This window comes from Pelodiscus sinensis, chromosome 15 (genome assembly GCF_052426305.1).
Source record: "Pelodiscus sinensis isolate ZL-2025 chromosome 15, ASM5242630v1, whole genome shotgun sequence".
Lineage (NCBI taxonomy): Eukaryota > Metazoa > Chordata > Testudines > Trionychidae > Pelodiscus > Pelodiscus sinensis.
The window spans coordinates 17467032-17494795 of NC_143066.1; the positions used below are offsets into that span (position 1 = coordinate 17467032).

The window sequence follows — 27764 nt, forward strand, 5'->3', positions numbered from 1 at the left end:
CAGACGCCTCACTACCCATGCTGGGGCGCTTGTGACCCACAGAGGTAGATGGCTCAGCAGGCTGCAACGCCTTATCTATAGACAGCATCTTCAAGCGACTGTCTCTATCCTTGCAGGCTCTGGCTATCAGTTTACAGCAATGCTGACAGCGCTGAGGTACATGTGCCTCTCCCAAACAGCCGATGCACTTCTCATACCCGTGTGACACTGGCATAAGCTCTCTGCAGACCACACATTTCTTAAAGCCCAGAGACCCAGGCATCTCTCACAAGGGGCGTACCCCCACTGTGAGAAAAACAGTTTTTTTGTTTGTCTGAAAGAACACTGAACCAGAATAGAAACTGTGAAGGGTAAAAGAAACTTGCTTTGGTAAACTAAAGAAGTTACACACCCTGTGAAGTAACAATTGTTCTTCGAGATGTGCCCCGTAGGTGTTCCACTCTAGGTGTCAAGTCCCGTCCTGGCGCCACGGCTCGGAGATTTTTCATAGCTGTGTTCCGCCAGCTCGCGCATGCGTGCTTCCCCAGAGCGGTGTTCGCGCCTTTGATCAGCCACGCGCGAGCCGACAACTGTCAGTTCCTTTCACCCGCTCATCTGAAAGAAACAAATAAACAATTCCGGAGTGGGGAGGAAGGGCGGGTCATGGAGCACCCACAGGGCACATCTCGAAGAACAATCGTTACTTCACAGGGTGAGTAACTTCTTTTTCTTCTCTGAGTGGCCCTGTGGGTGCTCCACTCTAGGTGACTCCGGAGCAGTACCTAGGACAGAGTTAGAGCGCTTCAGAATCAAGACTACCAGCACGATTAAGTACTGCTGTAGCCACAGAAGAGTCTGAAGCAAACTGATTGACTATAGCATAGTGCTTCATAAAAGTCACATTAGAAGACCACGTTGCTGCTCTGCAAATGTCATGAAAAGACACTCCACTCAGAAAAGCTGTGGTAGTAGCAACTGCTCTAGTAAAATGCGCCCTCGGAAGAGAAGGGAGAGGCTTCCCTCGTAGCGTGTGACACATGGATATACATGAAACTATAAGCCTCAAGATGCACTGAGAAGATAGAGGTTGTCCCCTTGAACGGTGTGCTAATGATACTATCAAGCGGTCTGTCTTCCTAAAACCAATGTCAATGTAAAATGCTAAGGATCTTCTCATATCCAATGTGTGTAGCAGCACTGCTTGCATTGAGGTATGGGGTTTAGGGAAGAAACATGGTAAAACTACCGGCTCATTTATGTGGAATTCAGAAGAAACCTGTGGAATAAATGCCAGATGGGTCCTCAATGTCACTGAATCCTTGGAAAAAACTGTATATGGAGGTGAGGCCATAAAAGCTGCTATCTCACTCTAGGACTAGATCCAAGTTCCATAGAGGTGGAGGAGGTCTCCACAGAGGATGAAGGTTCGAGAGCCCCTTCAAAAACCTTTTTGTAATAGGGTGAGCAAACAAGGAGACATCCTCATCCCTATGATGGAATGCATTAATTGCTGCCAGATGTACTTGTAGAGATGCGACTGCTAGGCCATTGTCATGCAGTTGCAAGAGGTATTCTAATATACAGGGTAGAGTTGCGCAACGAGGATCTATATTGTTATCCGCGCACCATGCTTGGAATCTGGACCACTTAACTGTATAAGCTGTTCGGGTAGACTGTTTCCTACTATGCATTAACACTTCCCTGACTCACTGAGAACAGGACTGCTTGGAGTCGGTAAACCAACAAGCATCCACTCTGTGAGGTGCAGAACTTCGGGTCTCGGATGACTGAGAGATCTGTTGTCTTGGGTCAATAAATTTGGAAGAGACAGCAGAGGATATGGTACTCTCACTGACATATGGTGGAGCATTGAGAACCAAGGCTGACGAGCTAGAAGGATTACCCGAGCTTTGTCTGTGTTGATTTTCTTGAGAACCTTGGAAATTAAGACTACTGGGGGAAAGGCATATAGTAACAACTTTCCCCAGTGGAGAAGGAAGGTGTCCCTCAGGGAATTATGTCCTATTCCGGCTCTTGAACAATAGGCGGGACATTTCGAATTGTGTTCTGTCGCGAATAAATCTATCGCCGGAAACCCCCACCGGGAAAAAATACGAGTCAGCATGTCTGTGCAAATCTTCCACTCGTGGTCGTGTGGGAAACGCCTGCTGAGAGAGTCTGCTATTAAGTTGTCGACACCTGGAAGATACGAGGCTGTTAGAATGGTGTTGTTACCACACCAATTTCATAAGCAAATGCTCTCCGCACAAAGAGAACAAGACCGGGCACCTCCTTGTCTGTTGACGTAAAACATGGTTGCCACATTGTCCTTCAAAATCCTGGTAGTTGTATTCCGAATATGTAACTGAAAATGCTTGCAAGCATGGCGCACCACTCTCAACTCGAGGACATTGATATGCAGTAGCATTTCCTGTGTCGACCATCGTCCCTGGACCATGAAACTGTCCCTGTGAACCCCCCAACCCGTTAGGGAGGCATCTGTTGTTATTTGTTTTGTTGTGGGTGATGAAACGGAACACCCATGAGAAGATTGGCCGGGTTGCCCACCACGATAGGGACTCCTGGACATACTGTGGCACCACTATTGGCCTGTGAACACTGTGCTTCGCCGGAACATAAACGGTGGCCAGCCAGTGGTGGAGGCAATGAAAACGTAACCTTGCATTCTGCTCTATGACGGTGGCAGCAGCTATATGTCCTATGAACTGTAGACAAATGCGCGTGGGAATTGTCGGAGAGAATACCACAGTATGCACCAGGTCTTTGATTACCGTAAAAAGTTCCGTTGGTAAGTATGCTCATGCCGTGGTGGAATCGAGTTGTGCATCTATAAAGACGAGGTTCTGGGACGGAACTAGTGATGACATCTTCACATTTATGAGAAGGCCCAGAGCAGCAAATGTGTTAGACAGTGTTCGAACCATATGGCATGTTTCCGTAAACGTCGTGCCTCTCATGAAGCAATCGTCCAAATAGGGGAATATTGTCACTCCCAATCTATTGCTCCAATGTCGAGCAAACGTCAAACCTCTTGTTGCAGCAGTTGCTTGTGAGAGGGGTCCCTGAAGAGGGACGAGGTAGGGGGAGTGGTAGAGGAAATAGAGAGAAAGGAGATGGAGAGGCCAGACTGCACTACCTCTAGTACCCATCTGTCCGTGATGATGTCTGACCAACAATGATAAAATGACCGTAGGCGATGGTGAAAAAGATGAAGAGTCTCGTTTTCCGTGTTGATTGTGGGCAGCTGGTTTGCATCCTCGACAGACAAGTCAAATCTGCTGCTTAGTTGATGACTGACTGGTCGAACGGCACTGTTGGGGTCATTTGTGCTGAGGACGTTGTCTAGGGCATTGATTGTCGAAGGGACGTGATTGTTGTCTGGAGAAATTAAAATCATATCTTCGTTGATAAGGGAAATAACGTCTACGTTTGAAGGAGGGTGTGTACATCCCAAGTGTACATAAAGTGGTGCATGAATCCGAAGTCGCTCTCGGCAGTGGGGACTCTCTGATGGCCGCCCCAGCAGATTGTCCAGACCCCCCAGGGGTCACTTTGGAAGCCCCTGCAGACATTGTAGCTGCTGGAGGGAGGGATTGCGCTGGAGACGGCTTTGATCGCTTTGAGCCCACTGGTCCCAGGGAAGCCGCCTTCTGCTTTTGTTCAGGGGCTTTCGTGGTTGCAGGAGGGATCGGGTCAGGCTACAATGCCTTCCTGAACATCAGCATTCTTATTTTCATCTCCTGCTCCCTCCGGGCTCTTGATGTTAATTTGTGGCAATGGGTGCACTTCTCGGGGACATGAGCTTCCCCCAGGCACCTGATGCAGGTGTCATGGCCGTCAGCCATTGGAATGGGCTCATGGCATGCCAAACATTTTTTGAATCCCGTCGATCCAGGCATTTTCAGTACGGTTACAGATTAAATGCCTGTGTAAACCCCGCGTGAATACTCGTCAATTTCAAGTTTAACACTTTGTGCAGTGCTTTATGAGAAGCGGCTTGAGAGAAAAAAACTTTTTTTTTTGAACAGAAGAACAAAGTAACAGGAACACGACTAACACTAACAATTTTAACTATTTACAGATGTAGAAACTAACTAAAACCATTTCTGAAGAGAGAACTCAGGGAGCTCAGATCTTAGGCGGTCGAGAGGAACTGATGGTTGCCGGCTCGCACGCGACTTATCAAAGGCGCCAACGCCGCACTGGGGAAACACTCATGCGTGAGCCCGCAGAACACGGCGATGAAAAATCTCCGAGCCGCAACGCTGGGATGGGACCCGACACCTAGAGTGGAGTACCCCCGGGGCCACTAGAAGAAGAATATACAGATCTGAGGAAAGGAGAACTCTGAGGGAGAGAGTGAAGCTCCGTTCCTGACCGAGGGCGGTTGGAAGGAACTGAGCAGGGCTGGACTGTGTGCAACAGATCAAAAGCAACCAGTGCGAGCTGCTGCTCGCACATGCGCAGTCCAGAAAAACACGGCTATGCAAGTCTCCGATCCATGGCGCCGGGACGGGCCCGACACCACGAGTGGAGCACCCACGGGGACCACTCGAAGAAGAAGTATATGTTTGTAAGACTCTGGATATGGGATTGTCCTTCAATAATTATCACTAGCTGGAACCTGCTACTAAACTAAAGATACCATAGTGATAAATACCCTAGAATACTTTGAACATATTTCAACTGTTCATCTTTCCCTATTGGGGAAATAGCTGAATAGCTGGGCACTGAGTGGCTTTATTGAAATAACAGTAAACCATGCCCTGACTCAGTTTAGATACTGTAATCTGATTAAAATCTTTTAATTTTTGTTTTAAATATATTAATACAAATCTTCTTTTGTTTCACATACCTGGAAATGAGAGGTGAAACCTTAATAGCTATCTAATTACAATATACAATACTATACTACTTGTATAGTAGAGATATTTTGTTACTGTCTAAAGTAGGGATGTTAAACTATGTTTATTTTTGTAAACATGTAACTGCTGAAATTTACATGTGGGGGGAGAGGCCAGGCGGGAGCCGGTGCTCCACAGAGCTGGCACACGTGGGGAGCCAGCTTAAAAGCTGACTCCCCACGCGTACTGACTCCGGCCTGCCCCCATCCCGCACTGCTGCCTCTGTATCAGAGGTAGCAGCGTGGGGGGCAGGCAGCTTCACAGGAGCTGGTGCTCATGGGGAGTAGGAGACAGCAAGGGGGCAAGTGGTTCCATGGGAGCTAGTACGCATGATACAGAGGCAGCAGGGGAGTGTATTTATGTAACCATGTGTATTAACTGATGAACCCAGGCTTATCGATGAACCATGTACACATTAACATCCCTAGTCTAAAGCAAAAGAATCACAACTGACAGCCTTCTACAGCAGCAGTTAGGTTGGGCACAGGCATGAGTGCTTATTTTCCTCGGTGCTAATAGAACTTTAGTATCTGAAGTACTTTGCCTTTAGGTAGAGTATTCTTAGAGAACTGAAGAAGAAGAATAAATGCCACAGTTGGTAGCTAAATATCCACTTGCTCCAGTGGATGTAAGTGACCACATATTCTTTCTTACTATTTTCTTCCTTTTGCATTTTAACTTTGTTCTAATTCCTGTCAGTTTTTTAAATAGTTTTGTCTATACATTACACATAATGTCAATCTGACTTACCTCCACTCTTAATGAGGATATCAAAGAGATCATCCATCTGCTGACTGTGTGCATTTGAAATCTGTAACAGAGAGTATTTCTTATAATTTCTTATTCTCAGAGGGGTATCCATGTTAGTCTGTAACTTTAAAAACAACTTTAAAAAAAATGAGTAGTCCGATAGTATCATGAGCTTTCATGGACAAAACCCACTTCTTCAGATGAGATTAATAAATGGGTTTTGTCCACAAAAGATTGTGATACAAGACATATATTTTTGTTAGTCTCTAAGGTGCTACAGGACTACTCGTTTTTTTACAAGTTATTTCTTATCATGCAGATCTCAATCCAAGATGTGACTGATGCCAGCTTCCCTCAATAACACTTAGCTTGTATTATGTTCTCTATTAAAAAAAAATGACTTCATGCTCATCAATAAAAGCTGGAATAATGCCATACTTTTAAATACTTTGAATCATAATAGATGATGGTTGTCATATATGTTATAGATTTGTCACTGAGGAAGCTAACAGAAGACCAATCAGGAAAATGCAGAAAAGCAAGGAGAAGTTTATTTAAAAAATAATACAAATAATGTTGATATATTTATAACACCTATGGTTAATGGCAGGGATGGGAAATAATTGTTGATGGGGGGGGGGAAGGTCACTCCACGAATTTGGTAAGTGGTCAAAGTCCACACTATTCCATGATATTAACGGAGGAGGTACAGGGTCTGTGATGGAGGTTGGGTGCAGAAAGGAGCTTGTGGTAAGGGACTAGGGTGCAGGAGCTGGTGTGGAGTTTGGGAGAAGGAGGAGGTTATGACCTGAGGCACAGGACTGGGGTGCAAAGTCTGGAAGGGAGTATGGGTGCAGAAGAGGTTTCTGACCTGAAGGAGTGTAGGATGCAGTTGGACCAGTGTTCCCCGTAAGCTGTGTGCTTGTGTGGCTACTCAGAAAAAATTCAAATGCTGCCCAGCTGATTATCAGAGCTTCCACAGCTAGGTTTTGTGTTTCTATTGGTGATGCATAGTCACAAATGCCTCAGTGCACATAAAATTTATTCAGCACATTGATGGAAAAAATCCAAACATGGATGGAAAAGATTAGAGGGAACATTGGTTGTGACCTGGTGCAGGGGCTTAGGTTGTGGCCTTCAGCAGGAGGGGGTTGTGACCTGGGGCAAAGGATTGAGGTGCAGGGTTTGGCATGGGGTATGGATCTGGGAGTGAGGATACAGAGGGTTTAGGCTGTGACCTGGGGTAGAGGTTCATGCGGGGGGGGGGGGGGGGGGAGGGAGGGGCACAGGTTTGGTGTGTGGGAGGGGTAGGGTGCCAGGTGCAGGCTCTGGCCAGGAGATGGTTTAGGTGACTTACTTTAGGTAGCTGCAGCCCTGCAGCCCAATGGGACCCTTAAGCAGGCTCCTTGCCTGCCACGCCCCTGCTCGCTGCTGCAAACAGCTGGCTTTGGTGACCATAAACATCTCACTTGCTGCGTACTATGTCCCCCCTGGGGAATAAGCATGACCCAGATAGTTCCAGCCAGTGGGAGCTGTGAGATTGTGCTGGGGATGATGGCAGAAAATGCCTTCTCTCCTCCCCCACCAATGTCCCACTATGTCGGACACACATAGTTCCTGCAGCCAGACACTTTGAGTGGCATTTGGGACACAGGAGGCCGGGTGTTTGCCCAAGGCTCCTATTGGGGTTTGAAAGACTGGATCTGACCCATGGACTGTATGTTGATACCTCTTCAAACAGTGGCTTCTTCTATCATATAAGCACCAGCCAAGATTTGTGGGTGGTCTACTGGTTATAAATTTATTTTTAAAAAATAGAGATGAGATGTCTATAGTAATTATTACAATGAAATAGAAACAAACCAGAAGAGCATCTTCTCTTGCAACTGTTTTGAAGTCTCCTTATTGCCAACATGAATTACGTCATGGTGATACTTTAAGGCCCACTCTCCAACATGCCTCATAATAATTTCACAAAGAAATACAAACAATGGAAAGAAATAAACTGTATACTTTTCACTTGGTCATTTCAAGGTATCAAGGGTCAGACAAACTCTTTAAGAGCTGAAGAGCATCATTCGAAGGATAGTTATTGCTAGCTAGGTAACAAGGTATCAGACTTGATTTATGAGTTAACTAAGATTCTTAGTATCACACATTAATAATTTCCATCCAGCTAATATACAGCGAAACAATCAATATTTAGTAGATTTGAAATAATTGTCTCTAAAGAATAAATTCTGTTAACAGAATCATGAAAAACCCAGCCCTGGGAGTGAAGATCAATATATATATCTAAATATCAACAGGGTAAGTCCAAGCAATGGAGTGCATACAGGGAAATCTTGGCATTCAGACCAATAATAATCTATGTTAAAAGGGGAAAAAGGATCTGATAGGGTATGTCTACACTACAGCGCTAATTCAAACTAACTTAGTTCGAATTAGTTAATTCGAACTAAGCTAATTCGAACTAACGCATCTAGAACTAAAAACTAGTTCGAATTAGCGTTTTGCTAATTCGAACTAGCATGTCCACATTAAATGGACCCTGAACCAGGCTTAAGGATGGCCGGAAGCAGTGCCGGCAGGGCATCTGGTGTTGGCCAGAGTGGCCACCAGGGAAACCTGGGAAGCCTTAGCCTCCCACTAGTTCGAATTAAGGGTCTACACAGCCCTTAATTCGGACTAGCTAGTTCGAACTAGGCTTAATCCTCGTAAAATGAGGTTTACCTAGTTAGAACTAAGCGCTCCGCTAGTTCGAATTAAATTCGAACTAGCGGAGCGCTAGTGTAGCGCCTATTAAAGTTAGTTCGAACTAACATCCGTTAGTTCGAACTAACTCTGTAGTGTAGACATACCCATAGTTATTTTCCCTTATTTTGCCTACCTCTTGTTGACATGCCTGCATATTGCGGGTCTGTTTTATGGCCTCTTCATAACGTGGAGGGTCTTTTGTCTTGGTTCCTGGATTGCTGAATAGAGAGTGTTGTATGATATATGGTTGGGACTCAGCTGGTGAGTGAGGCTGTGTGAAACAACAACATAATGGACAAACAAGTTTAGCACATAGGTGAAATAAGCTATTCTTAAGGGAATTAGCTATATAAATATTAGATCTCCACTAGTTCTCCAGTCAGATAACTATCTAGTTAAAAGTTATCACATACTATATGTCTCATAGGCGTAGCTGTGTTAGTCTGTAACTGAAAAAAACATTTTACGTTTTTTTACACACTAGATTATACATTGTATGTATTCTATATGTAAAAAATTCATATTCACTCAAAACTAATTCCTCATGCTTACATTTTCTTAATAAAAAATGTAGCAACAGTCTTGTGGAGAAGAGTTAGCTAATCTTACCTTATCAGGTCCATTTTGCACTGAGGAAACCTGGTTCTTTCCAGCATCAGGACTAGTGTTTGATTTCTTATTGATAAAAGGCTGTTGTAGTGGATTTTGATAGGGAAATACTGTATTTGATGTATTAGGTGGGAAAACCTGTCAAAGATTTAATATTTTGTCAACAGCTAATATTTTTATATTCACAAAGATGGTTAAACAACATTATTAAAATCATTATGGAAATTAACAGTTATTATGCTTTCTTTCTTTTGTATTTGTTTGCTAAACTTCTACACAGGAAAGTGTTTTTTCTATAACTACAGTACTTGTCTGCATTTTTCAGGGAATCAGGCAAATGAGCCTGGAGCAACTGTCAGCATTGCAGTTCCTAGAAAGAGGCTCTGACTCTGTGAAGTTAAGCCTTCACTCACCTGAAGTTTATAGAGGGGTAGCCAGGTTGGTCTATAAGTTTAAAAACAATGAGCAGTCCTGTGGCACCTTAGAAACTAAGAAATTTATTAGGTCATGAGCTTGTGTGTGTAAAATCCACTTCATCAGATGAGTTGGAGTGGAAATTACAGAATCCAGGGTATATATAACAGCAAAAAGAAGTTACTTGTCCATTGCAGGACCAGTATTAATCGCATGTCTATATCACATGCTATGAATGAGACACATCTAGCCTGACTTAATGTTGCAAGTCACAATTGACAGGAAACTTCTTTTGCTGTTATATATATATATATGCACTCTGGATTCTTTAATTTCCACTCTAATTCATCTGATGCAGTGGATTTTACACACAAAAGCTCATGATCTAATAAAATGTTAGTCTCCGAGGTGCCATAAGATTGCTTCTTGTTTCTGAATGTATAATAAACTGCTTCAGTCTGCCTGAAGAGTCTGACAAATAACTTTTGCTGAAAATTATACTTACAAAAATCTAAACTGCTTTCATCTCTGATTTTCCAGGAAGCACATGATCTAATAATGTTGTTCTTAGAGACAAATGGTTTCTGGCACATGAGAATGGAATAGTTCTTCTGAAGGCATAAAACAATTTAAAATAATATCATCACCTAGTGGCCAACCAATAAAGCACAATAGTACTAATTTCTGATTAAAACTAGTTCTTAGACAGATATAAAATCCTAGTGAATATCTATTAAAAATAGATGTCACATTAAGGGCTCCTTTTTGTAAATCAGGATTATCAAACCTACATAAATACAGTGAAGTCTATCCCTTTCAGGTAAAAAAAAAAATCTTATTTGAGAAGGTTAGCTGGTATTTGAGCACAATCAAAAGAAATAGAAAAATGGGAATAACATTTTATCCCATCAGTACAGTAATATGTGCTGTATAACAAATAAAATAGCTAGTACTAATATAGTAATTTTCTTTCATAATACTTATGTTATTAAAGTTTAAGGCCCATCAGCCCCTTTTTCCACATAGGGAAAATATGGTGCAAAGAGAAAGTTAGTGTCTAGATCCAGAAAGCTGACAGAGTCAGCAGTACAATCCCTAAAATATAAGTACCTTCAGGTGCAGTGGAATCCACAGACCCAAGTTACATACCAAGGAGCAGGATTCACACAAGATGTCATACTAAGCAGGAAGCTGCCTAAACTAGACAACAGAAAATGTCTGAAAGGGGCATGGTCTAAGTCTTGGGCCCTACAGGGAGCTGGGAACCTAACTGTGGGCTAGGGGGAGGTGCTTCCCTCCACTGTGAATTCACACCCCTGTGGATACATAGCCTGGGCATTAGCCAGATCTGGCTTTGGTGCCTTTCTTACAAAAAAAAGAAGGAAATTCATCCCTCATATGTTCTTTAGCTCAGTGTCTCCAGCTGTCACTGTTATATGGGAGACTTTGGTTCAAATTCCCAGACACTAATTTGAAACAGAATTTCCCATCACCAAGGTATATCATACGGGATCAGTCTCTCAATCTCTCCCATAGAAACTGTTCAGCAGAGCCTGGAAGCTGAGTTTCCCAAATGGGCACCCTAGTAACTAGGCAAAAGAATCATTGTTTCTAGTCCACTGCATATTTCAGTATCCAGTAAACCATGTTGTCTGACTTAGAAAGGCTATTTCAGCAAATGGTAACAAGTGCTTCAAATTACAGTATATACTAATTTCACATTTATATCTCCTCAGTAGTCACAAACCTTTCTTATCTGTTGGGCCTGACTGAGCACATAGTGTGTGACAGTATTTTGTTTTAATGGTCGACCATGCATCTGTGGTGCTGTCTGAACTAAACCAGAAGAAGAAACAGGTGCAGATACTTGCGATGAAGCCTGAATTCCTGCTTGTGACTGAGCCTAAAGAGAAATTAGATTTACACAATGACATTTAACGTTTTCGCTATTTACAATTTAGTTATGGCATAATCAATAATTCTCAACAGTAATAATGTACAATAGTCAAGAAATCACACTGTTTGAATATTGTTTCAGATTTCACAAAACTATGCAGCACAATACTTGAGTACATGAAAGTAAAATAGAAGTAGATGGGCAAACAGTTGAACTTTGGAAAAAAAAAATCCCAATACACATTTTACAAACAAACATACACGTTTTGCAAATGACCGCATTTCAAGTTATATGCTGTGATCCAGCATAGATCAGAAAATCTAAATAAGATACTTCTGAGAACCCCCTTTTTATACACCTGTTTCTTGAAACTTAAATGTAAGGTAACCCTGGCCTATCACCCTTCCATCTGCTTAATCTCCTGGCAGGGTAATTACCAAGGACATTTTAAAAAAAATCTCTGCTAGAATGCACAAAATGGACTCAAGAAAATGCCTGGCTTTGGGAAAAGAAGCTAACTGAAAAGGTTGGCTCTTGATAGTTTCCACTCAAGTTAATGCATTGTGCAATAAGTCTATTTTTACAATTATTAAGCATACTAGAAGATTTTCTCAGTGTTTCTTGGGTCCGTAACTCAAATAAGTTTTGTTTTTCTTCATTTAAATAATTGTACTTGAGTTGGGGTGGAGATGAGGGGTTCAGTATGCAGGCTGCCCCAGAGAGAGGACAACCCCAGCCTTCTCTCACTGTAACAGCTTGGGGCCAGGCGGATAAACTCTCTGAAATATATATATATATATATATATATATATATATATATATATATATATATATATATAAAATAGATAGCTGTCCCTTTCTCCGCTCTTGCCAGCCAATGGGGTTATAGCTGACCTGGTCCCCATCTCTGGTCCCTTGCTGCCCCCCTGTGGCCATTCTACAGTATAACTCCATCCTGCTAGGCTCCTCCCTTTCCATGTTATGATAAATAATTGAATTCCAGACACATCCCATTGTCCTGACACCACCAAACCCTGACATTTCTTTAAGTTATGAGAAGAGAAACCTGCATTCCAAATTTGATGTCTTAGCTTTTACCATTAAGTAGGAGTTCTTGAACAAACAGACTCACAGACGGATGGACACAGAGACACACAAACTCTCCAAAATATATAGTAGATAAATAATACTTTTCTACTCTGTATATAAAAAGGAGTAGCATTGTTGACAATCATAATGGGCAATTTAAATGATTAAAATTAGAGAAAACATACCTGTAGCTTTATATTTCCCACTGGTAGTTGCACTGACGTGGCTGAATTAGTTCCCTGGATAGACAGTGGGAGTAGCAACTGTGTTGTTCCATGGGTAGTTAGTAAAGCTTGAGGCTGGGCAACAACTGCTGTTTGTGGCTGCCTCTGGGAACTCACATAGAGTTGAGAGATTACATTCTGTGGCTCAGCTTTGGCTAAAGGCACCTCCTGCTTGATAATGACAGCCTTTTTAGCAACTAGGTTCTGGCCACCTGTAGACACTGGCTGTCCTAAAGGCTGGCTAGCTACAGATACTGCTTGTCTTGGACTAAAACAATCAGTAAGAGTGTTTTCATCTTTGATAGCAGAATTTAATTGTTTTTGATCCAAAGTAGTTATAGAGTCAGCAGGAGATTGGGATTGCTGCTGCTGACTCCGTTTTTCAACCTCCAGTTGCATTTTCAGTATTTCCACAAGTTTCTGTTCTTGTTCCAGTTTCCGTTTGAGCTCTTCAATCTGCTTCTCTTTTTCTTGAAGCTTGCGGTCCTTTTCTGCTGCATCAAGCTCCATGCTCGAGATGCTTGCACTGGTGTGAGTCAGAGTATCTTCATTAACAGTCACTTTTACAGGTGAAGTACTTAAGAACTGGGATGGTGACATCATGGTCATCATTTCCGTGAAAGTATCTGTCATATTAGTGTCATCTGTGCTTAGACTTGATTGTTCAGAAGGAGATGGTGAATTAGACAATGGGGAACTAATGCTTTCAGTATGCGCTAACTTGAAGCCAGTTGCAGCAGACGATGTTTCTGAAGGAAAACTCCCCATTGATTTATTTAATGCTGTAACAGAGAATGCCACAGTTACCTCCCCTGTGTTACTAGTGACACCAGTAGAAGTGGTTATTGCAACCACATTATTAGTATTGATACCATTATTGTTAAGATCTTGGTAGGATTTCAGGCGCTCAATAAGATCTGTTTTAGTTCCAGACACTGGCAATCCCCTTAACTTCAACTCCATCTTCAGTTCAGCTACCTGAGGAGAAAATAAGATTTAGTATTAAAAACAGAACAAACAGCATGTTGTTTTACTTACACTGCATTCTGCTAAAATAACTTCCTTTTTAACATATCTCCTATTCATTATAGTCTAGAGAGATTCTTTATAGCAACATTTATGTAAAAATATCTATATGAACATGTTATTTATGGTTTGGTGGAAAGCCATTGTTATTGTTGTACAATGGACAAACATTTCAGATAACTCTGTAAGCACACTGCATACTTCTTTAACAAAAACAAAACTCATCTGTGAAATATGAAAGTACATAATCTCTTCACTTTGGACTGAATACTTCTGAAACAAATCTATAGTGTCTGATAAATTTGCACATTAACGGCGTGAAAACACAAAATTTGGCATGCTGAGTCACTTCCTTATGTCAGCATGAGGCAAGATTATTGGACCTATTGTTTCAGAAATTTATCAGGGGGATTGGATGACTCGGTGCATTAGTTACCATTAGTTAGAAATTGACTAAATATTACCATAGGCCACCTGGGTTTCTTTCACAAGAGTGAAAAGCATAATGAATTTAGCTATCTAACTTCTGATGGGGAGAGCCCTGGATTTTCCAATCGACTAAGCTCATACTCACTGGAGGTAAATTATGTACAGAAGGAGCAAGTTAATAAGTATGTGTTTTATATAATTCTTGCCATCAAAATTTGTATTTAGAAATAAAGGGTTACTTACCCAACAGTAGCTGTGGTATTCACATCATTCCACTCTTGGTGCACATGCACCTCATGTGCAAAAGACCATATTCTTTTGGCTAACAGTGTCTGTTAGGGCCACACCTGTACCCTAACTGCCCCCCCCCCCAACTGAGTGCATACAGGAAAAGTAGGCCCATCTGTCCCTCAATTCCTTCACCAATTCCACAGGAGAAGAACTCTGTATTCACAGGAAAGTATAATGGGGTGTGAAATCTGCATGACAACACAACTCAAAGAAGAACAGCTACTGCTAGATGACACTCTTTTTGTGAGTGTTTGTACACATAGATTCCCTTTTTGGTGACTAACAAGCAGTTTTCTGATTGGTTGGTACTGGGTACTAGGAATCCTACTTAAATAATGACTGTAGGAGAACCCTAGAAAAATTGCCATCCAATTCCTGGAAGCCAGTGTTAAAAAATAGTGGCTTGTAAATGTGTGCAGTAAATCCTGTGTAGATGTTCAATATATTTCAAATACGGGCCCTGGGCTGAGATGCAATGGAACGCTGCATCCCACCTCCCACCCCTCACCTTGGGTGGCAGGTTTTCCTCTGTCTGGGGTAAAAACCCCTGCGCTTGTTGGTTCTCTGCCAAAGCAAGGAGCCCTGTCCCCTGCTCAGCCTGAGGATAGGTCTGAGCTGCTGAACTGTTTGTACTGATTACAGCCTCACCCTGACCAAAGACCTGGGCTTATAAACTGCTGCTCAACCTGTGGCCAGGTCTGAGTCCTTAACTGTTTGTTTGTTGCCCTGCCCTGCCCCAGGGCCTGGGCTTGTAGACTACTGATCAACCTGCAGGCAAGTCTGAGCCCTTAAACTGTTTGTCTATCGCCCCAACCTGCCCATGGGCTTGGCTTTATAAACTGTTGCTCAGCCTGCAGCCAGGTCTGAGCCCTTAAACTATCTATCGCCCCACGCTAATCTAGGGCCTGGGTTTATGGAGTGCTGCTCAGCCTGCAGAGAGATCTGAGCCCTTAACTGTTTTCATATCCTGCCCTAGGCAAGGGATGGGTCATTCAACTATTGCTCGTCCCAAAGAAGGCCTGTGAACTGCTGCATGGGCCTGAGCCCTAGGACTTTTGATTACCTCACCGTGAGCTAGGGCCCAGGTACTTGGGCTATAAGCTGGAGCCCCCCCTAGACTAAGGCAGGCCAGCCCTGCAGCAGGGCCTGACAGGCCTACCAACTGGTTGGAATGCAGTGTAGCGAGGCAACATGGCCTCCCTCCAAACTGCTACCAGTACAGAAACTAACAGATTTATTAGGGCATAAGCTTTTGTGGGTAAAAAACCCACTTCATCAGATGAACTGGAGTGGAAGTTACAGAAGCAGGAGTGTGTGTGTGTGTATATATATCTATATATATATGGAAGAAGTTTCTTGTGTTAATGAGCTAATCAAGTCAGAGTGGAAATAGGTCACATCTCCACACCAAATGCTGTAAATGACCCACTTTAGTTTTCTGACTCCTCGTTTTTGTGTGATATGAATCATGAGGCAATGCGTCCTAGAAACTGAGACGTGTTATTTGGAATCCCTGGGGAGATAGGAAACTACATTTACTATATCAACTATTCTATTAGATAAAGGTTTAAGTAGGGCATTCATTGAACAGAAAAGCAGATACTGCAAGGGTGTTGTCTGACTGCCATGGGTAGTAAGAAGGAACTTAGGGATTGCTGAGTCTGTTCTGCCCTTTGTGCCCTCAGGTGTGAGCTGCAGAGGCACTTCACGTGCAGAAATGGTCTCGAAGGACACTGCTAACCAATAGGATAAAACAGTTACCTTTGGTAACTGTTGTTCTTTGAGATGTGTCGCCCATATCTATTCCAATTAGGTGTGCGCAGGATAGTGATAGTGACTGTGAAATGCTAAGGGAGATTAGAGGCTATAAAAATAAATAACTCAATAATGACTACTCCTATATTGGCTGGACACATACCAACGCAGAACAGGAAGCAGAGATAAAGTTTTTTGACACCTTAAATAACTGCTTCTTGGAGCAGCTAGAACCCACAAAAGGCGAGGTGATTCTTAATTTAGTCCTGGCGCGCTTGAAAATAGTGAGCATACTATAATTAAATTTAACATCCTTGTGGTGGGAAAAACACCACAGCAGCCCAACACTATGACATTTAATTTCAGAAAGGTGAACTATATAAAATCAAGGAAGTTAGTTAAACAGAAATTAAAAGGTACAGTGGCAAAAGTAAAATTCCTGCAGGCTGCTTGGAAACTTTTCAAAGACACCATAATATAGGCTCAACTTAAATGTATGCCCAAATTAAAAAAACACAGGAAGAAAACCAAAAAAGTGCTACTGTTGCTTAACAACCCAGTAAAAGAAGCTGTGAGAGATAAAAAGGCGTAGTTTAAAAAGTAGAAGTTAAATCCTAGTGAAGAAAATAGAAAGAAACATAAAGTCTATCCAATGAAGTGTAAAAATATAATTAGGAAGGCCCAAAAGGAATTTGAAGAGCTATCTAAAAACTTAGAAAGTAAAAGCAATTTTTTTTAAGGCTATCAGAAACAGGAAGCCTTCTAAACAATTGGACGATAGAGATTCTAAAGGTGCACTAAAGGATGATAAGATCATTGATAAGATCATTGCAGAGAATTTAAATTAATACTTTGTTTCACGAGGAGTAACGGTAGTTCGGAATAGGAACCTAGTCCGAACTACCTAGTTCGAGCCCCGTGTAGCTGCGCTGCACGGGGTTCGAAGCAGCAGGGATTTAAAAATGGCGGCTCCCAGCTTATGCTAATGAAGCCCGGGAAATTCAAATCCCGGGCTTCATTAGCAAGTGCGGTATGCATACATTACCCCGCTAGTTCGAACTAGCGGGGTAGTGTAGACATACCCTACGTTAGGCACACCTCCAGACTTCTCGGTGAAGACCGAAACAAAGAAGTCATTGAGCATCTCCGCTATTTCCAAGTTTCCTGTTATTGCTTCTCCCTCCTCACTGAGCAGTGGGCCTACCCTGTCCTTAGTCTTCCTCTTGCTTTTAATGTATTTATAAAAGGTCTTCTTGTTTCCCTTTATGCCTGTAGCTAGTTTGCTCTCATTTTGTGCCTTTGCCTTTCTAATCTTGCCCCTGCATTCCCGTATTGCTTGCCTATATTCATCCTTTGTTATTTGTCCTAGTTTCCATTTTTTGTATGACTCCTTTTTTATTTTGAGATCATGCAAGATCTCCTTGTTAAGCCAAGCTGGTCTTTTGCCATATTTTCTATCTTTCCTACACAGTGGAATTGTTTGCTTTTGGGCCCTTAACAACGTCCCTTTGAAATACTTCCATTACTTGATTATTACCTGTTCTGTTCATTCCCTCTGGGACATCTGGCATTGACCATGGTAGGAAGACAAGATACAATGCTAGATGGACCTTTGGTCTGCCATTCTTACGTTGCTGGCATTGACCATGGTAGGAAGACAAGATACAATGCTAGATGGACCTTTGGTCTGCCATTCTTACGTTGCTATGTACCCTTTGCATCAGCTGTGGAATGCCCTGAGGTGGCACTGATGCGGCACACTTTATATGACACTGCGAACCCAACTGCTCTTCTGTTTTTTCTTGCTGGCTATTCCGACAGAGGAGAAGGAAGATGGGTAGGGAATAGATGTGATCAACACATCTCAAAGAGTAAGTTACAAAAGGTGAGTAACCATTTTTCCTTCTTTGAGTGCTTGTGCATATCAATTCCAATTAGGTCCCTTAGCTGTACCCAAGAGGTGTCAGAGTCAACAAGTTGCTAGCTCGAGTGCTGCTGAGTCGAATGCTGCATCTTGCCTGATGCAAGAGCTGGGGGGGGGGGGGGGGGGAGATCCCCTCTGGGGGTATGGCTAGACTGCAGGGTTTTTTTCGGTATACCAAAAAAACTCCACCACGTCTAGGGAGCGCGTTTGCTCTTCAGCTTTTTTTTGAGGAAGAGCAAACATGCTTTTTCAGAAGGCCCTGTATTTCTCATTCTACAAGGAAGAAGGGGGCTTTCAAAAGAGGTTTTTTTTCCCGACATTTGGCCCTGTCTAGATGGACCAAATGTTGGAAAAGCCTCTTCCGACAAAAGAATCGGAAAAAGGTAAGCAAAATGCGAAGTGCATTTTCTATACCTTTTTCCAACAAATACTTGTAGTCTAGCCATACCCTGGAAGAAGTTCAAGTGCTTCTTCCTGGGTTTCAGAAGAAGGAGTTTTGTTTTTACACTTGATGGTGGCAGCTACCTCCCAACAGCAGGAAATCTGTGACCTTGGGGAATTTTTGTCAGCAGAAACTTAGAGAGCTAAGTATTTAAAGTCTCTTAAGGGCCCTCACCTTCTGCACTCAGAGAGCCAGAGTGGAGAACAACTTTGACATGGTGGCAGCACTGGTGGGATCATTTTGAACCAAGAACACAGACCTCAGGATTTTAAAAGGACACTTTTTTTCTCTTTTGCTGTTTGGACGTTTTAGGATTTTTTCCCCTTTTGCTGCCGGAGAGGGAAAAGGCAGACAGAAGGCTACATTTGCACAGCCAAAGAGTCCAAACCAAACATTTGTTTTGGGTTTTTTTCTAGCTTTCGGGGCAACTAGATAGCTAGGCTAGAATATGGCAGGGAAGCAGCCCAGTGCATGTATTCACAGTCAGGAAGAACTGTTCTAGAGCAACAAACCTTCCCTAACCAAAACACCGAGGTGAAAACAGCCTCAGCTCAGGGCAAGATGTCCACCTCTGGCTAAGACTCGTACCACTAGGCGGAGGAACAAGAAGAGAATGTCCCTGTGAGGCCAGGGGGAAGCAACCTTGTGGGGACAGGAGCAGAGGGTGGCTGCCATGCCCTTCCCCCACCACTGTGTTCAGAGTGGGAGAGTGTCCTTAAGACAGGCAGACTTCTAAGAACGAGATGGAGTTCTTCCTGCAGATGAAGTGTTTAGAAGCCAAGCAGAAGCAAAAGCGTGTAGACAGAGAGGTGGAAATGAGGCACTCAGAAGCTGAACTGGAGAAAATGAAGAAGCTGGGCACTCCAGCTATACCGACTAACAACTCTGCTTCAACTAATGCTCCACAGCCCAGGAAATACCTGGTATATAGGGTAGGAGATGATGAAGAGGCATTCTTAGGGAATTTTGAAAGGGTCTGTGTTGGGTACAACATCCCCAAAGATCAGTACCTGATGGAGCTGAGAACAGAACTCAGTGGACCCCTAACAGAAGTGGCAGTTGAAATGCTTAGGGAACACATGAATGACTATGAGCTTTTTAAACAAGAGGCCAGACTTAGGATGGGGCTCACTGCTGAACCTACCCGTCGCCGTTTTGGAGCTATAAGGTGGAAGCCAGCCATGGCATTGCCCCAATACGACTACGAGATGAAAAAGAACCATAAAGCATGGATACCAGGAGTGGGTGTTAAGACTATGGAAGAGCTAGTTTTCCTGATGCAAATGGAACAGTTCCTATAGAGCTCCATTGATACATCTGAGATGGGAAGCCTAAAACCATAACAGAGGCAGGGAGAATCGGAGCCTGGTGGCTGGAGTTGATCAAGGGAAGCAAAACTGACAGCCATTTGAAAAAGTACCAGAAAGAGCACCCAGAGATGGCGTCCCACCACCGGGGGCAATCCAAGGGCCTACCTTGCAGGAAGGAGCCCTCTGCAACCCAAGGGAAGCCACAGACACTCTCTCATCCACAAGCCCATTCTCTAGCAATCAACCTTGCTCCAGTGACAGGCCGGCTGGACTATGTTTTAAATGTAATGAGCTGGGGCATGTGAAGGCCAACTGCCCCAAGAGCACCAGCAAAATGCAGTTCATTGAACTGGGGTCACGTCGAGAGTCCCCTGTCCCAGCTGCTTCCCAGAGTGAAGGGAAACGGTGAGTGTGGGCAGGAAGAAGGTTACTGCATGGAGAGACACTGGAGCTCAGGTGTTTACAATGCACCAACCCCTAGTGGACCCTGAATTCATCAACCCAGAAGCCTAAGTAACAGTTCAACTCTTCAAGGCAGACCCTTCAATGCAGCCAAGTTGCCTCTTACGTACAAGGGCTGGTCAGGAATTTGGACATTTGCAGTCTATGATGATTATTCCATTCTTATGCTGGTGGGAGAAGACTTAGCCAATCATGTGAAACAGGCCAAGAAGGTGGGGATGGTCACCCGCAGCAAGGCTAAGCAGGTCTCCACACCTAACCCTGTTCTTGAGCCTTCTACAGGGGCCCAGTCTGTATCCCCAGACATCCCAGTACCGGAGACCCAGACAGAAATGTAGGAACCAGACCCCAGACCAGCAACTGCAACTGCAGCAGTGGATCAGTTCCTGAACTCCAGAGGGACCCAGCCCAAGAACTGGAACTGGTGGCGCAGCCAGTACCAGGATTGAAATCAGCAGCAGAGGACACTACAGAGCCTACAGCAGCAACTGCACCTGCACAAGAGGCACTGCTGGAATCTGCAATGCAACCCAGTGCACCAGTAGAGAGTAGTTCACAACCATCAGACACACCCACATCACCTCCAGAACGAGCAAGCCCAAGTACACAACCCAGCGGGAAGCTGATGTCTCCAGCATCAAGGAAGCAGTCCCAGGCAGAGCAGGAAGAAGATGAGAGCCTCAAGGGAGCTTGGATGGTGGCCTGGAGCAAGCCACCACATTTCATCTCTTCTAACAGGTCCAGGTTTGTCGTAGAAAGAGGACTTTTATACAAAGAGACTCTTTCTGGTGGTCACAAGGAGGACTGACATCCTCAGACACAGTTGGCAGTTCCAACTAAGTACAGGGAAAAGCTCTTGAGCTTAGTGCACAATCACCCTAGTGACCATGCTGGGGTAAACAGAACCAAAGACCAAAAGAGAAAGTCATTCCACTGGGAGGGAATGGGCAGGGATGTGTGTAGTCATGTCTGGTCTTATAAGGTATGCCAGCAGGTGGGAAAGCCCCAAGACCGGGTCAAGGCACCACTTTAGCCCCTCCCCATAATAGAGGTTCAATTCCACATGTGGCTGTGGATATTTTGGGTCCTTTCCCTAAAAGGACACCCAGAGGAAAACAATATATACTGACTTCCATGAATTTTGCCACCTGTTGGCCTGAAGCTGCAGCTCTAGGGAACACCACAGCCAAGAGCCTGTTCCAGGCACTTACAGATATTTTTGCCCAGGTAGGTTGGCCCTCCAAGATCCTTAGGATTCAGGATCTAACTTCTAGGCAGGGACCATGGATCTTCTTTGGGAAGCTCACAGGATGAACCACTTGGTTGCCATCGCTTACCACCACCAGACAAATGGCCCGGTGGAGAGATTTAATGGAACTTTGGGAACTACAATACGCAAATTCATAAATTAACATTCCAATGACTGGGATCTGGTGTTGCAGCAATTAGTGTTTGCCTACAGAGATGCACCCCATCCCAGTTTAGGATTCTCTCTCTTTGAACTGTTTATGGCTGTAAGGTTAAGAGACCATTGGAATTAGTGAAGCAGCAATGGGAGAGGCTACCCCTTCTCTTCTTTTAGATTTTGTAGGCAAACTGCAAAACACCACCAGAGACTCTTTAGCCCTTGCTCAACAAAACATGCAGAATGCTCAGCAAGAGCATGATGAACATGCCAGAGAATGTTCCTTCAAGGTAGGTGAGCAAGTAATGGTCTGGAAGATGCTCCAGGCCAATAAAATGGAAGCATCCTTGGATGGACCGTTCACAGTTGGAGAGTGCATAGAAGCAGTCGATTACCCCATAGCATTCTCAGACCCCAACTTTAAGCCTAAGGTATATCATATTAATTCTCTAAAGCCTTTTTATTCCCAAGAATTCAAGGTTCTTCAGTTCACAGACCATGAGACAGATGACGCTGAGTAGCCTGAAGGAGCCTACTATGACGAGAAAGGCAAGGCTAGAGTCAAAGAGTTAACCCACTCCATGAGCCTCAGCCATGAGCAATGATAGCAGATCCAGGAACCAGCTTCGCACTGATGTTTTCAGCCACGCCAGGACAGACTGAACAGGCTTACCACTCCATTAACACAGGAGAACCTCACCCAATCAGAGCCCAACCCTACCCGATGGTTCCTTCAGCCAAAGCTCCTATGGAGAAGGAGATCAGGGACATGTTAGAGATAGGTCTGATTTGCCCCTAAGAAAGTTCATGGGCCTCTTCAGTGGTCCTAGTCCCCAAACAGGATAGAGAAATCTGCTTTTGTGTAGACTATCATAAGGTAAATGCTGTAACTCATCCAGACAACTATGTAGTGCCCTGCACAGATGAGCTATTGGAGAAACTGGGATGCGCCCAATTCATCTTCACCCTACACTTAACCAAGGAATTCTGGCAAGTCAGTCAAGGAAAGGTCAGCCTTCATTACACATGTGGGGCTATATGAATGTAATGTTTTCCCTTTCGGGCTATGCAACCTTCCAAAGACTTGTAGATAATCTGCTAGCTGGATTTGGTGAATTTACAGTAGCCTATTGGATGATGTGGCTGTATTCTCTGATTCATAGGCAGAACACTTAGAACATATCCAAGCTATCTTCCAGCATATAAAGGAGGCAGGGCTGACTGTTAAGGCTAGGAAGTGTCAAATACGTCTAAACAGGCTATCCAAAACTGGCCTGTCTCTAAGTCAAAAAAACAGGTCCAATCCTTCTTAGGCTTGGCAAGATATTATAGGAGATTTGTACCACACTACAGTCAGATTGCCACACCATTGACAGACCTGACCAGAAAGAAGCAACCAAATGCAGTTAAGTGGATTGGGAAGTGTCAGGAACCTTTTAAGCAGCTTAAAGCTGCTCTTATGTCTGACCCTGTCCTAAGGGCTTCAGGCTATGACAAACCTTTCTTTGTCACCAATAGACGCATCAGAGCATGGTGTAGGGGCAGTCTGGATGCAAATGGGACCAGATCAACAAATCCACCTTCCCGTGTTCCTCAGTAAAAAACTCTCTAAGAAGGAAAGCCACTGGTCTGTCTCCAAGAAGGAATCCTACACCATTGTATATGTTCTAGAGAAGCTATGATTACATATTTGGAGATGACACTTTAATTTGCAGACTGACCATTATACTCTAAAATGGCTTCACTCAGTCAAAGAGACTAACTAGAAACTCCTTCGGTGGAGTTTGGCTCTTCAAGACTTTGATACATCTCAGGAGCTCCTAACAAAGTGGCTGATGCACTCTCCCGTGAAGGTTTTCCAGAATGAGCCAGTTAAAACTCTCCCTGTATCAAAATAATGTATTCCATGCATGGAATCTTGTATAGTTCTTTGTGTATTCAGTAGTGAATTTAGCATGCACATGTATATGATTAACTACGTTCTCTCCTAAACCTCCAGGAAAAAATCACAGACAATGTGTGCCAACCTGTCCAGCACCATCTGTGATTTGGGGGAGGGGAGTGATGGACAGGAGGAGTGTTGACCAGCACTTGGTGACTAACGTGTTAAACTCAGGTAACTAGGGGGTGTTGGCAGGGTGCAAGGAGAGCCAATGGCAGAAATTGTTGAAATTTGAATTGAGGGGAGATCTACCTGCCTGCTGTTTCCTGTGTGTGAGTTCTAAACTAAGAGCTGGGAGAAGCCAGTAATAAGAATTACCATCCTTATGAGGAATATTGGGCATGGAGATGGACTGGGCCTTGAAGTACAGATCTATATGGATTGTGAGTAAATAGAGAAATGTATATTTAGTCATGATCAGGTTATTTTTCTTTGTTTTGTTATTTGGTTAAACTTCTCTGTGCTGAATCCATGTGCACCCCCCATTCACCATATCTAAGCTGTACCCAGAGATACTATGTTTCTCTGTGTTTTAATCTGTGTTTTAATCTTTTGCTTTGTAACACTTAGCAACCAAGTATGCTTTATCAAGTATATCTTTTTGTTTTGTTAATAAGAGCACCTTTTTAAGGCGATGATTTGATTCTTGTGTCCTGGAAGGTAACAGAAGGTCTATGTATGTGTGCTTAAGACTGAGAGGGCAGCTAGCAGAGACTGCAATTTGTTTTCTGTTTTTCTCACGCTCTCTGTAGTAAAAGAGATTGGTGGGTCCTCCTCTGGAAGAAGTTCAAGTACTTCTTCATGGGTTTCAGAGGATGGGGTTTTGTTTTTATACCCGATGGTGGCAGTTATCTCCCAAGGAAATCTGTGACCTTGGGGAGTTTTTGTAAGCAGAAGCCTATACAGGCAAGTATTTAAGGTCTTGTGGGCCCCCACCTTCTGCACTCAAAGGGTGTGTCTAAACTACATGCCTCCGTCGACGGAGGCATGTAGATTAGACAGATCGGCAGAGGGAAATGAAGCCGCGATTAAAATAATTGCGGCTTCATTTAAATTTAAATGGCTGCCCCGCTCTGCCGAGCAGCTGTTTGTCGGCAGATCGGGGCAGTCTGGATGCGCCGTGCCGACAAAGAAGCCTTTCTTGATCGGCACAGGTAAATTTGGTTTCACGAGGCATACCTGTGCCGATCAAGAAAGGCTTCTTTGTCAGCGCGGCGCGTCCAGACTGCCCCGTTCTGCCGACAAACAGCTGATCGGCAGAGTGGGGCAGCCATTTAAATTTAAATGAAGCCGCGATTATTTTAATCGCGGCTTCATTTCCCTCTGCCGATCTGTCTAATCTACATGCCTCCGTCGACGGAGGCATGTAGTTTAGACACACCCAAAGTGTCAGAGTGGGGAACAGCCTTGAAACCTTCATATATTGAACATATTTATTTACATACTTCACGTTCTTTTCCTATCTGAGGGAGAGAAGTGTTGAAAAGATTAGATTACGAATGTTAAAATGCGGTTATTTTACTAACTGAGTAATACTACTTGATTAGGTGATAAGGGAAGGCTGCTGGCTCAGTCCCGGCTCATGCTGGTACCAAACCCTGCTGCAGCTCTGCAATTTAAAAAGCAGTAGGAGCGGGCGGGGGAGGGGTGAGGAAAGGATAAGTTGCCCAGCTCCTATTGCCTTTTAAATTGCAGAGTCACAGCAGGGTTTGGTCTCGGCGTAAGCTGGGACTGAGCCAGGCTGCCTAGCCAGCTGGAGCAATACCTCCTGACTCCTCCCCCCCCCCACACCACCTCTCATAGAAGCAGCAGTACAGGGTGAGGGGTGGGAAAGGGGGAAGCAGCTCTGTGGAGATAGTGCTGGGGAGAACTAGCTTTTAAGATGGCTCCCCCCAGTACCAGCTCCTTTACTCTTTTACATCCCTAGATTACATAACATTTAATAAATGCTTTGGACAAGGAAAGAGCTTCTTGGCAACTCGGGAGGGAGTGCTAAAAAAACAAAAATAAAGGTTGATAGTATATGAAAATTACAAAAGCATCTCTATAAAATCTCAGAGGAAATGTAAAGTACAATTTTAATAGAAAAATAAAATCCAGGCTTATGCCTGTCCATAACATTTTGCAAGTTATAACCTTCGCTGATATTTGTACATGGACAAATCTCTCTTCATTTTTACCTTTAAGTCATCCAAGCTTGATGGAAGCGGTCCTGGTTTTCTGCTGGGAATATTACTGTTTTGCCTTGGTGTGCATGCTACTGATGTAGGTGTGCTGTTGCTCAAAGTAGTCAGTTGTATATTCCCGTTGTTATTTTGTTTGTCACTGAGAGGTCTGTACATAAAAAAAGCATAAAAATATCAGTGACCTATCGTGTTATTGACTTGTAAGAGGCAGTACTGCTGAATTTAAAATTTATCCACTTAATGGCTGAAAACTCACTTTTCTGAGATGCATTAACAGCGGGATTCATAAAGTATTTTAGGTGAATTGCTTGCAGAGGAAAAGTTTGCTGGGGAGAATATACTGGTATTTTATGAAGCATACAGATAATTTTACAAGTTTATGCTTAAATCAGTTTTATTATACTACCAAAATATTAAGGAACCCTTACCTCTAAAAAGTCAACAGGATTTTTACAACACAAATGGTCTTTGTTTCAGATACCCTAGTATTTTTTCTATTAATGCAAGAAAACCACAATCAGATATCAAAAACACACGAGGAAAAATTGAAATTAACCAAAGTTCTGCTGACTAGTGCGGTAAACTAGGTAAATGGGGCGACATATACATTCCATGCATACACTTCTTTTCCTCAGTGGTATCTGTAGGGAACTAGCTCTGTTGCCTTCTGGAGTGGTGTGCACATATGCTGGTATAAGAGGTGCTGCTGGTCCCCTCCCTTCCTCAGTTATTTTTGCTGGAACTCTGACAGAGTGGAAGGAACATGGGTCATTGAATGGATATGAACCACACATCTTGAAGAACTGCTCACGTCACAAGAGCTCAGGTTTTGTCAGCCACTTTCCTAGCTCGTGTCACTATCCAGGACATTTGCAGTACACACCTTCATGATGCATTATGCCATCACCTAGCAAGCCATGGGTGACACTGGATTTGACAGAGCTGTGTTGCAATTGACACATCCACGGACTCCTACCCATCTCCGGTGGTACTGCTTGGGAGTCACCTACAGTGGAATGGACATCAGCAAGCACATGAAGAAGAAAAAATGGTTACTTATCTTTTGTAACTCTTCTTAGTATTGGTGAAGGCATTACCCACCCCAACTTGTAGCAAGTATGGATGCAATAAGTAATCAAGGACAAATCCTCTGACATTCATTCTGTCAGCTACTGCAATGAAAATTCGAGTTGATCTGAAGAAAAGCTTTGAACACTGCAGGTAAAAAGCGAGGGCATACCTGATATCTACATAGTACAGACACCTGTCTTCCTTAGAGGTATGTGGCTTTGGACAGAAAGACCAGGAAGAAGATGCCCTAGTTACCATGGAATCATGACATCCCCTTTGCCAGGAAGGCATGGTCGGGCCCCAGCTGCACTTTGTCTTTGTAAAACACTGTCTATGGGGGCACCGATGTAAGAGCTTTACTCTTGGAGACTTGCCTCACTGATGTAAAAGCGCTAAGGAATGCAAATTTCCAAGACAGATGCAAGAGAGAGCAAGAGGCTAAAGGCTCAAAAAGAGGGCTGGTAAAATTGTAAAGGACTAGATTTAGATCCCATTCAGGATACAGATCATGGACTGGAAGGAACAGTCCCTTGAAGACCCCGATTGTCATCTTGTGTGAGAATTCTGACCTTCCTTGGACGTGCAGATGGAAGGCTGATCTGGCTACCAAGTGCACACTGACTGATGATTGTTAAGTGGCACTAATGAGTGAGAGATCCTGCTCTGAAGCCCAGTAGAAGTGCTTCCACTTCACAAGGTAGGTAGCTCTAGTGGAGGGCTTTCTACTTCAAACCTAAGTGAAGCAGCCCTGCTTTTCAGGGCTCACTCACACAGCATCCACATCATGGGAGGGAGAAAGACGAGGTTTAGTTGCAGCAACTGGCTGCGATCCTGAGACAGGAGGTCCGGATGGCCAGGAAGAGTCCAGGGGGCTGCT

At 43.6% G+C, this 27764-nt stretch overlaps 1 protein-coding gene and 1 long non-coding RNA gene across 16 annotated transcripts in view; one reads left to right on the forward strand and one right to left on the reverse strand.

Annotated features, from left to right (window-relative positions):
• Positions 1-27764, forward strand: part of LOC142818589 (uncharacterized) — a 66733-nt gene that overhangs the window by 26455 nt on the left and 12514 nt on the right. The window lies entirely within an intron of this gene.
• The window catches only part of MRTFB (myocardin related transcription factor B), a 271179-nt gene that overhangs the window by 14115 nt on the left and 229300 nt on the right, over positions 1-27764 (reverse strand). For 14 of the 15 annotated variants that reach the window (XR_016350715.1, XM_075899337.2, XM_075899342.2 and 11 more), the window contains 6 exons: positions 25811-25964; positions 12606-13622; positions 11182-11337; positions 9021-9158; positions 8545-8682; positions 5655-5715 (listed from right to left, as the gene is read on the reverse strand). Coding sequence is in view for 14 of the 15 variants with exons in the window: in XM_075899337.2 (XP_075755452.2) it covers positions 5655-5715; positions 8545-8682; positions 9021-9158; positions 11182-11337; positions 12606-13622; positions 25811-25964 (1664 nt within the window). In the remaining variant the exon portion in view is untranslated. The remainder of the gene's footprint in view (positions 1-5654; positions 5716-8544; positions 8683-9020; positions 9159-11181; positions 11338-12605; positions 13623-25810; positions 25965-27764) is intronic. The other variant, XM_075899344.2, reaches the window with a different exon arrangement.